This window comes from Antechinus flavipes, chromosome 3 (genome assembly GCF_016432865.1).
Source record: "Antechinus flavipes isolate AdamAnt ecotype Samford, QLD, Australia chromosome 3, AdamAnt_v2, whole genome shotgun sequence".
Classification (NCBI taxonomy): Eukaryota; Metazoa; Chordata; class Mammalia; order Dasyuromorphia; family Dasyuridae; genus Antechinus; species Antechinus flavipes.
The window spans coordinates 412,577,484-412,589,975 of NC_067400.1; the positions used below are offsets into that span (position 1 = coordinate 412,577,484).

Sequence of the window (12,492 nt, forward strand, 5' to 3'; positions counted from 1 at the left end):
TTGTTTTTTCTCCCACAGTCTGATCATCCCATAATAAGCCAGCAAATAGGTTCATCATTTATAAATGGAGTAATGCATGCCTGGCTTCTTTGTTTATTGTAAAACAACAAAAAAGCCACCATATGTTTTAATTCATAAATTATTTTAAAAATAAACTTTAGTTTCTGCAATTGTAGGGGAAGTAGTCTTTAGCCCGTTTTGAGCTGCTGTAAGCAAAACAAAATGGCTGTCACTTGAAGTGTAATAGCTTTGTCTGCCTAGGTTAGCATGATGGAAGTACTGCAGAATATGGAAGACAGTAAATGATGCTTCCTCTTATTGAGAAAAAAGGAGCAAAGTGGCCTCTATTTTTTTCTTTTCTAGTTTACTTATTTATGTATCTGGGAAGGGTGTATTTAGAAATGCAACAAAAGATTATTCAGCCTGTTTTGTTTGGCTCTGTTTTGCAGATCAATGCTAATGACAGCCTGTGACCTTGGAGCTGTGACCAAACCGTGGGAGATCTCAAGACAGGCAAGTCATGATTAATGGCCAAGCTGAGCAGAGGAGGTATTGGTGGGACAATATTCCCAGAGCCCTGACTTACAAGGGACCAAAACAGCAGTCAATTTACATCAGTATTAACATAGTGCACATAAAAAAAAAAAAAAAAATAGCAGGAGATTTCTGTGAGGCACAGATCGCTACATAATCTTTTTCTTAGCTTAATACCATTGAACAATATTTAGGCACACAGGAGATTTTTATGTATGAATTAATATAGCATTTTTTATTTTTATTTGATAGATCTTAAAGAGATACCCCCAAATTGACAGATATTTGTTTTACTCATAAGATCCTTAAATTATCCAATTTTTATTTAATATCTAAAATGTGTAGTAAGGCAGCTGTGCTAATTTTTTTCCTTTAAGGAAAATTTAAAGATCATGGGCTCTTATGTCTAAAATATTCTCATTTAATCAGAAAAACAAATTGGGAATTACCCTATCATGTGCCAAGTATATGTTAGCTTTAAAGTTTTAATTTTTTTAACTTCTGTTCGGAGAGTTAGGTATATCTCAATTTTGAGGTACTTGACTAGTTCATCTTCTGTAGCAATTAATATTTCTTTAATATTCAATAACTCATATGGGCTTAATATCATTCAAAAATAATACTTGCTCTAATATCCTCTCATTTACATTCAAGACAGCAAGTCATTTTAAGGTATGACACATTTTAAAAGAATTTTTTTTAATGCAAATATGGCCTTTTAAACAACATGCTTATTTTAATATTTGTGTTTCTTCCTTAACTTTAGTCTGACATATTTAAGATGGATTAAGTAGTGTATAACTTAGCATAATGAAAAGAGGACTATCATTATATTCAGGAAAATATGATTTCAAGTCTTGCCTCTAATTTTTTGACCATGGATAGGTCACATGATTTGTAAATACCCAGTGGTAATTCAAAACTATATACTAGAAAAAATTATTGGTTGGATTAGTGAAAGGAGTTTCCAAATTGAGAGTCTATCACAGTCATAATAATAAGTAATTTTTACCTAGCACTTAAGGTTTGCAAAGCATTATATACACATTGATTATTGTTCTTCATGCTAAAAAAAGACCAAATAACATCACTATGTCAGGGTAAGGGTTCAATATGTCCAGTTGTACCTGATCAGACTGATATGAACTTGGAGAGTTCAACCACAGTTGTGACACAAATAAGGGATATATGAACATTTGCAGTGAGGATGTCTCTAAATTCAGATATCTGACATTTAGTTTAAGCTACTGCAATTCTACCTTGCTCATAGAGCACAGTGCTTTCTTTGATATAGGCATGCTATGCTGCACAGTCCTGTGCCACTATCTCTGTGTCTCAAAATCAATTTCACAGTTCTTCAGAGAAATCTTGAGAGTGTCTTTATATCGTTTCTTCTGACCTCCCTATAAGCACTTGGCCTTGTGTGAGTTCTCTATAAAATAATCTTATAGGTAAATGCATGCAAATTATGTGGCCAGTCCTTCAAAGTTACACATACATATGTGTTTTATATATATGTATATTATATATATATATATATGTATATATATATATATTCAAAGTCATTTAATCTTCATTACAACTTTGTGTGTAAGGTAGACATTCTTGTACCCATTTTGCAGATGATGAGTAGGCTGAGATTTCAGTCTGACCAAAAAAAAAAAAAAAGGCCAATTGATAGGCAAAGATCTCAAGGAAGTGAGATTCTTGATTCCATCTTCTTCTTACCCTTTCCCAGATGGCTAAGGATTTTTGTTTGAAGGAAAAGAGAAATGCATAGATGGGTAGTGTAAAGGGAAAAGCTATTCCTAACACATGATTGCATTGGAAATGATTTTGCTTCTAGGATTCAGCTTCAGTCTAGCAAAAGGCTCTTTGCTTGAGTAAAACAAAGACAAAATGTAGGAGAGGAAAAGTGAAATAAGGGGTATTACCGAGGCAAAGACAGTCTGATTGTAATACAAGATGGAATCTGATGATAAAGAATAATAAGAATAAGAAAACAGAGAGTAGTTCACATTTTAGCAATGCCAGCCTTAAAGTATATTTTTGGAATAGTAAAGTGAATGATAAATTTAGAAAATATTTAAACACAAATCCATTCAAAATTAATCAAACACAGGATTCCTCACTGTAAGGCAGCTATAAAAGCTTGACATTCCTTCATCACAAAAAGGAAGAAAAGAACTGATAAATTATCTCAGTTAAAACTTATAGAAATACTTCTGAAATATACTACTTTATAGAATGGTAATAAAGGCTGACACTATGTACAGAACATTGGATTTATCAAATGTAACTTTCTTAATTTCTCTCTGGATGCAGCTTATAAAAAGGTTGAAATCCAAGAGGAATCTAATAATCCATCAAGATCAATATTAGCAATATTTACATAATTCAGCTAACAAAGAAGCATTGAAAAAAAGATTAATACAGATTTGTTTACATAAATGGAGGGATTGTGAAAGTAACATAAGATCACATCATTGCAACATTAAGGAGGCCAGATATATTGACCAAAATAGGTTTTGCAAAAAAAAAAGATAGAAACTTTATATGCTACAAATACAAACCCAAAAATATCCTTAAGAATTCACTAAATAATAAGTACTAGAAGCAGAAGATTACCATAGACAAACTGTTGCTCACAATCACCAAGATATCATACTGAACTTTAAAAAATTAGGAATACTATTTTTAATGGATGTCATATTGAACAAATCATAAGCTCCAGACTATATGTAACAAAAAGTTCCCAAAACATAGAGAAATAACAGAATAAATCAAAAACATGTGTGAATAAAATAGAGTATACATGATTCCTTTTGTTCCTCATATTCATTTTGTTCTGCCTGCAAAGGTGCTTTCACTGTGCTTACAAAATCTGAGCTGATATTGCAGTACTATTATTTAGTTACAAAAGGCAATTATTTTACTCCACCCATGCAATAGTTTGTCAAAAACATAAAGGAATAATAGTAGGATGGTGACTTCTCAATGGACAATTTTTATCTTAACTTCATTTAATCTAAGATAAAAAGAATGAGGACAATAATAATAAATAGGAGATGATGCTAATAATAATAATTTTAGGAAACTTGAAACACTGATGAATTGTAATATAATAAGGAATTTAATTTCTGGTAAATGTGTTTCATATATTCCTAAAAGTCAAAGATACAGATAGAGCATGAGATAAAGGCTGGCCCTATTCAAAACAATCGTGATGATAGACATTGAGGACAATGGAGGGATTGAATGGTTCTTCTTTCTGTTCAAGTGTCACAACAAAGCAAGAGACTGGAACCAATCAGAAGTAACAATATCCTGCCTGTAAATAGGGTGCAAATGATGCTTGCTACTTTAAGTAGACAAATTCCAAGTGCCCATGAAATGGACTAACTAATATAAAGTTTTCATTATGTGCTAGTGCTATTTCGTAACAAAATTAGAAATTGATCTTACCAATCATAGACAAGGTTTTTTGTTTTGTTTTATTTCTGATCAATGCTACCTTCAGCAATATATTACAGAATTGATAGAAGGGAGTTATTGAAAATATTCTCTTTCCTAAAACCAGATTGGATAAAATAAGAGCTGAGATTGGGGAGTTTTTTAAATCTGAAAAGGAAAAAGTTGAAAAATATAAAATGAGTTAGAAAAACCTTTATTCAATGCAAACTCTAGAAATCTACCTAATAAAACAAATGAGATTGAAGTTTCAAATAATTTTAAAGGGTAGATGGATATACTTAAATTAGAATATCAAAAAGTCTTTTTAAAAGTTTGACATGATTCCAACAAGTGGAATAACTATACCAAAACAGAGAAATTTTTTTAAAAATTGGAATTTGTTTTCACCATCTTCACACAATATTATACAGAAAACATAAAAATGTTCATTATTAATATGTAATAGTGTATGCAAGAGTGTTTCTCTGGTAAGAACCATAAAAGGAAAAGAAGGACTATCAAAAAATAGTCTTAAAGAAAGGTGTCAAACATCATTATGGAAGAAATAAGTTGGCCAAAAATGTTTAAGACCTATGGAATGACATTTTGAAATTACATTGATAGCTAACTGGTATGTACAGTAAGAAGAAAAAAGTCAAATTACATGTCACTTAATTAAAATCATCAAAAGAGAAATATGAAGACTGGACTCTGGAAACCAAAAGTATATCAAAAATTCTGGTTTTTTAATTAACAATTGAGAGAAAAAGTCAAAAAGTTAAAGAGATACAAAGTAATCAAAGCAATACAAACAACAAAATAAACAAGTGTAATTTTTTTAAATGATAATTTAAACAGAGATAAGGAACAAAAAAAAAAATCAAAGAGAGAGAGCTTCAAAAAAGGAGAATGTGGAAATTATTTGGTCATTATATGCCCTGTACCACTGAAAAACACTCATCAGTTATAAGCAAGGGCTTTACAATGGGTTTTTATTGTTGTTTTATTTTGTCAGTGGTACCTTCAACATCATATGATATGGTAACAAAAAGGCTACAGGAAACCTAATATAACAAAAATGCAACTTTGAATCAGCTTTGGTCTTCACTTTACATCAGTATCCTCTGTCCATTGATTGGATGCTCTGACTTCATAATAAACACATAGGCTCCAGAGACTCCATCTAGGGAAGGGGCTCTGCTCAGTCTTCTCCCCAATATCCACCACCAGCAACACTGCTTTTGGACTTCATATTTGCAGTGCTGGGTATCTTCCTCTGTGTTCATGTCTCCCTGTTCTTCTCTCCTCACCTCCACACTTTTCAGTTTCTTTTGTTGTCGTCTTCCATTAAATTATAAGCTCCTTGCAGGCAGGAATTTTTTGTTTGTATTTCTATTTCCAGTATTTAGCACTGTGTTTGGGACATAGCAGGTACTTACTAAATATTTATTTACTTATTGAAACAGAACACTTATGAAATGTTAACATAATGTATGATAGAATAGCTACATTAAGGAAAATAATTGAAACTCAAGCTTTTCAGCAAAACTGGAATGTGACAAAACTAGATAATAGTCATAATAATTGGCTCAAATATTTTACAGCATCACATGAATTACTAGCAGAACACTGCTAGCTTCTTCTCAGAGGTAAATTTGATTCCATTCTTAATAAGAAACATCTTATTTCTGCTACCAAATTGTGTGAGAATAGCAATGACATCTACAAATATTGGCCAATTATTTGTTCATAGTTTATATAAAGCATTCACAACTTATTATCACTAAACAAATCCAGAAATACAAGAAAATAACATATTTGCCAAAGACCAAAAAAGTGGTGCCCCAAGTCCCAGGAGTAGAAAGAGTAACTTAACAATTTGATAATGAAGTGGAGTAGGAGATAAAGTACTGCCTAGAATCAAAAAGACCTGAGTTCAATTATATCATCAAACATTAATTAGCTGCATGACTCTAGACAAGTCACTTAACCCTGTTTGCTTCCGCTTCTTCATTTGTAAAAATGAGCTATAGAAGGAAATGGTGAACCATTCCAGAATCTTTGCCAAGAAAACCACAAATAGGATCATGAAGAGTCATACCCAACTAAAAATGAGCAAACAACAATTATTAAATCAGATGTCAAACACAGCCAAGCTTTTATTGATTATCATCAAGTCTTTGACACAGTTCCATACTCATAAATTGTACATTTATTGAAAACATGTATCACAAGTTTATAGAGCCCTAGAGTGTTTATATCCATGTGGAAAATTATTCTCCAATTACAACATGCCATCAACATAATAAGGTAAAAAACAATTCATATAAAAGATAGCACTCGGGGAAGAAAGCTTAATCTCATTGTGATTCTTCTTAGTTTTAAACTAGTTGTCTCTAATTCTGAGATATCACTATACACCTTTTGGATTGGATAAGATGACAGGAAAAGATAATGATGAATGTTGGAGGGCATGTGGGAAAACTGGAACACTAATACATTGCTGGTGGAACTGTAAATGGATCCAACCATTCTGAGAGCAATTTGGAACTGTGTCTAAAAAGTTATCAAACTGTGCATATCCATGGATCCAGCAGTGTTTCTACTGGGCTTATATCCCAAAGACATATTAAAGGAAGGAAAAGGACCCATATGTGCCAAAATATTTGCGGCAGCCCTTTTCATAGTGGCAAGAAACTGAAAACTGAGTGGATGCCCATCAGTTGGAGAATGGCTGAATAAGCTATGGTATATGAATGTTATGGAATATTATTGTTCTATAAAAAACAATCAGGAGGATGATTTTAGAGAGGCTTGGAGAGACTTACATGAACTGATGCTAAGTGAAATAAGCAGAACCAGGAGATCATTGTATATGACAACAACATCAATATTATATGACAATCAATTCTAATGAACATGACTCTTTCCAACAATGATATTCTGATGAATGTGACTCTTTCCAACAATGAGATTCCAGTTCCAGTGATCTTGGGATGAAGAGAGCCATCTACACCCAGAGAAAGGACTGTGGAAACGGAATGTGGATCACAACATAACATTCTCACTCTTTTTGTTGTTGTTCCTTTGCATTTTGTTTTTTTCCTCATTTACTTTTCTTTTTGAACTGATTTTTCTTATGCAGCAAGAAAATTGTATAAATATGTTTACACATATTGGATTTAACATATATTTTAACATATATAATAAAAATAAACTAATTGTCTCTACTAAATAGATATGGTTACCACTTCTAAAGTAAAGGAGTTAAATCAAAACATCTTATTAATCACTTGATGTACAAGTAATCTCTGAAAATATCAAAATGTCATTTGGATTCAATAAGTGTAAAGTTTTTAATGTAGAGTAAAGTAAGATAGATACTCTGTATCCCAAGGAAATCATAAAGGAAGGAAAAGAATCCACATGTACAAAAATTTTTGTAGCAGCTCTTTTTGTGGTAGCAAAAAATTGGAAAATGAGTAGATATCCATCAATTAGGGAATAGCTGAACAGTTTGTGGTATATGAAGATAATCGAATATCACTTCTCTATAAAAATGATGAGCAAGCTGATTATAGAAAGGCCTGGAAAGATTTACATGAACTGATACTGAGCAAAACAAGCAGAATAAGAATACATTGTACACAATAACAGCAAGAATGTGAGATGATCAACTATGAAAGATTTGGTTCTTCTCAGTGGTTCAGTGTTCCAAAACAATCCTGAAAAGACTTTGGACAGAAAATTTCATCTAAAAATTAAGGAGACTGAATGTAAATCAACACATGTTATATTCATTTCTTCTTTCTGTTTTGTTTTAATCTCTCCCATGGTTTTTCCCTTTTCTCTGATTTTTCTCTCACAATATAATTCATAAAACAATGTGTATTAAAAATAGATAAATTTACTAGAAAAAGTAATTAAAAGAAAGACACTTGGATCCAGAGCTCAGACTAGACCAGCAGATTAAGACAATTTTTGTTCTCCTAAGGGCAAAACATCTAAGAATTAAGCTCAAGAAGAAAATTGTGGTTGAAAATGTTAGGAAACTTATTAGTGTTTAAAGTAATTAGAACCTTAATAACATACATGTTTTGAACTATAAGTTGTACTATGACATATTTGAAAAGCATCTTAGTAAATACTTATACAATATTCACAAAATCCAATATTCATTATTCTATGGCATTTATAAGAAAATTAACATGTCCTTCTTGGAAAGGAAGAAGGGAAATGATTAATGTTTTCAGAACACTTGAGAAATAGATTAGAAACAAGAATTCTTTTAGAATAAGTAGCTATCACTGAGTAATCGTAAAGGTCAACAATAAGTAGATGTCATGGGATTTATCAAAGAGATTTGATAACGGTTTAACTCTGGATGGAGCCTATGGGATCTAGGAATGGAATCACAAAGCCCTCTCTCAGTAGGTAAAAATGTCCAAGTCATGCAAGTTTGTTCATAGGAAAGGAATGATCAATGATGGCAATTCTCCACCAGAAATTACAAAAGAATTAGACTTTAAAAGCCTGAGTTTAGTGATCTTTGTAGATAATATAATAAAAAAAAAAAAAGGAACAGAAGAAATTGTGCAGTACATCGCAGTATGATGCAAAAAAAAAAAAAAAGTATCACTTCCTAAATACATAGTACAACCTGACCTGCTGGCTATAATTATACAGCAGAAGCTCACTGTCTTGCATAAACTAACAAAAATCTCCATACTGCAAATATAGACTTTAAAGTTTGCTGGAGAACGTAACAACTAAATCCTTCTATAATTAGTATTATCATAGATGGAACTATTGCCTGAAACTGCCCAGAAATAATCTCGATCCATAAAACTTGGAGACTAATGTTTTAATAGATGTCATACAAAATTTTAGTAATTTCTAAATTATGAGGAATATAAAAATAGAGACCAAGTACCAATAGCAACAACAATAACAAGTAAACAGTGACAATAATAGCTAGAATGAATATAGCCTCTACTATGTGCCAGGTGCTATATAAAGCACTTTAGAAGCATTCTTTCAATTTGATCCTTACATCAACTGTGGAAAGTAAGTGCCCTATTATCTCAGTTTTACAATGAATAAAATTAGGCAGAGATTGAATGTCCCAGTATTAGACAGCTAATATAATGTAATAGTAACTTATCAAAAAACAAAGAGACAAAGGTCTGTGTGGTCAATGCTAAGGTTTTTCCAGTAGTAATGTATATCTGTGGGAGTTGGAGTATAAAGAAAGCTGAGCACTACAGAACTGACACTTTGAAACTGTGTTACTGGAGAAGACTTTTGAATCTCCTTTGGACAGAAAAGAAATCAAATCAGTCAATATTTAAAGATATTAATTCAAACTATGTGGAAAGTCTGAAACTGACATTTAAATATTGGGCCACATGATGAAAAGACAGGATTCATTGGAAAAGATCATGATGTTGGGAAAGCAAAAGAAGGGGATGGGATGCATAGATAATGTGGAGATAGTGGAGGGTAGAAGGGCCTGCCATGCAATGGTCTATGAGATCATGAACAATCGGATATGACTGAATGACTCACAGCAGCATCATAGAACAATTACTATGGTCCAGATAGTAGGCTAAGCAGTTTACAATTATTATCTCCTTTCATCCTATGATTTTACTATCTCCTCTGACCCTGTGATTATATAAATATGTAAATTATATCAGGTACTAGCAAACAAAAGATCAGGTTCTCAACAAACTAATCTTTTATCTATTTAAGCTATCATACCTCCAAACCCAATACTTTTTGGTTTGTGCATGTTTTCCCTCTGAATTATATTGTCACAGATAATTTTAAATGATGCTTATCTTAAACAGGTTAGGCAATAATTTTTATATATAAGTAGAACTTACTTTTTGAAAGTGCATTCTTAAAGTATGTTTAATAACATTATGCTTCTTTTTTTCCCTTTCCAAAAAAATTTTCTTGGGTCCTTTCCATCCTTCTTCCCATACAAGTATAACTACAGCATGTGGGTTTCCCCAGTGATCCCCGGAGGCCTGATTAGCATCTAAATTTCTTTCTTTAATAAAAAATTCAATCAGGAGTCACTTAATGTCCCTGATTGGGTTTTTAAGTACAAAACAAAATAGTGGTGCCAGCTGAGCTGTAAGAGAAGTGCTGGGAAGATCCTCAGGGGCCCTCTAAAGAACAAGAACAGGTATTTTTTTTTATTCCACTGATTTCTAGGGGCTACTGATCTACTAGAACTCCTATGTAGAACTCCTATCTCTGTGAGGCCTGATGAACACACCTAATTTACATTGTGTTGAGAAACTCAATCAAAGAGCAACCAGAGGAACCTTGTTGAGTTTGGGAACAAAGTACTTGAGGCTCCCATTCTTACCTGGAAACCTTATTCCTGCTGGGCAGAAAGAAGTGAGTCCCAGGATAGGATGAAATGAGAACCAATGGCATAAATGAAGATGGGGAGAAAACAGATATAAAGTATGATTAAAGTATGACACACATTTTGGATTTAACTAATGCAGAAATTTGTTTCAGATAGATATGTATGTGTTTGTGTGTATATACATACATATACACATATATGTATCTACATACATATATATACACATAAATAAATGAAACCCTTGATATACATATATATTTGTGTGTGTGTGTGTGTTTGTGTGTGTAGCATTTTTCTTTTTTTTCCCCAGGGAAATGGGTAAGAGGTAGAAAGGACAGAAAATTATTAATTAGAAAAAAATTAATTAGAAAGAAAAGATATAATAGCATACACATTCAGAACCAGAAATGATAAGGAAGAGATCCAAAGTGAGGGGCGGGAAGAGAGAAGAAATGCTTTTTGTTGTTGTTTTCTTTTCTCTCTCTCTCTCTCTCTCTCTCTCTCTCTCTCTCTCTCTCTCTCTCTCTCTCTCTCTCTCTCTCTCTCTCTTTTTTTCTTTTTTTGCTGAGGCAGTTGGGGTTAAATGACTTCCCCAGGGTCACACAGCTAAGAAGTATTAAGTATTTGAGAGCAGATTTGAACTCAGGAACTCAGGTCCTCCTGACTTCAGGACTGGTGCTCTGTCCATTATACTACCTAGCTGCCCACGTAAAGTCCAAATGGTTTTATGTTATAGTTTGATTCAAACTTTCCCTGTTAGAAATATTGTTATCTGACTTGTCTGGCCACCTAATTCCTAATACAATTTGAGGTCCTGTCTAGGCAAGAGAATGCATTTGTAAATGGCAGAACACTTGCCATTTTCAGTTTGTTTTCTGGTTGCTTGCAGGGTTTTTTTTTTTTTTAATTATAGGAATATTTTAGGACTGAGGAAAAGTGTATTTCATCTAAGTGAAAGGTATATTGATTGTCTTGATTCTCAGAATTTACTGTTCCTTTCACTTTGCTAGACCTAAGTAGTATGTCACTTAAAGTTTCAAAACTATAGGCTTAAGTGAGCAAGGCAGAAACAGGAATGTGGACTTCAGGATTGTTTTACTGCTTCCCTTGAAGTCTGGAATCTTCTTCGGCTTAACCTGGCAAGATTGAGATCTTTTTCTGCTTTTCCCTATGCACAGTGGTGCTTCTTGTTTTTCTTATTTTTGTTCAGTTACTTCAGAATTTTTAATCACAAGTCTTCAACCACATTCTTGAAAGAAAATGCTACTTTACTTACCTGGCCAAAATCACACCAAAATTTCCCAGAAACTATCCATAGGGCTTGATGAAGAAATGGCTCATTCTAATCAACTCAATTATCCTTATTCATGGAAAGAAACCACTGTTATGCAAAATTCCAAAGAGTAGATAATCCAAAGAAGTCATGATTATTCAACTTTGAAATGTGTTTATGTGGACTGGGAGGTAGCTAATTAAGCTTCTGGGTAACATATTGATCAATCTGGCATTAAAATGCCTCATCTATGAAATTGGTCAGACGACATCTAAAATCATGTTTCTCCCCAAATAATAATATTGTATTATAAAAGATTGCTATATAATACACCTAACCCATAAAGTAGATGTTAATTCTTTATAGTTTCCTGTTATAATTCTGTAGTTATCATTGCCTCAGTATGTTAAAAATAAATCTGGAAAAAGTCACATGGGATAAAGCAGAAGAAAGCCAATCAGAGATGTAAGTATGCTATAGATGATCCATTAGGTAAAAAGGTTACATGAAAATAATAATGGCTTATCTAAATTGTTATTTGATGGATTTCTCTATCAGAAGATATTCTACACCATGATATGTATGATATTCAACCCAGCATGGATACAAGACTTTGGAGATAAAGTCTCTCTATATAACTTCAAAAATGTTCTGTTTGGCTAAAAACAATAAAGACATTGTCATTTATGTATTCTATAATGCCCATAAACATAAGAGGTTACCATGCTTTTCTATTTTGAGAAGGCAGATGTTATAAGCTTGAGCTTTTGTTGCCAGGGTTGAAATGATTTCTATTGTTCACTAAAAATGTCTACCAAAAAAGAATTTAAATGCTGATGTTTTT

General features: G+C 32.6%; 1 protein-coding gene across 1 annotated transcript in view; it reads left to right on the plus strand.

The window, feature by feature from the left end:
• Positions 1-798, plus strand: part of LOC127557291 (dual 3',5'-cyclic-AMP and -GMP phosphodiesterase 11A-like) — a 29,634-nt gene extending 28,836 nt beyond the window's left edge. Inside the window, exon 5 of the mRNA XM_051990664.1 lies at positions 450-798. Coding sequence (XP_051846624.1) covers positions 450-528 — 79 coding nt within the window. The 3' untranslated portion in view covers positions 529-798. The remainder of the gene's footprint in view (positions 1-449) is intronic.
• The last annotated feature ends 11,694 nt before the right edge of the window (positions 799-12,492 follow it).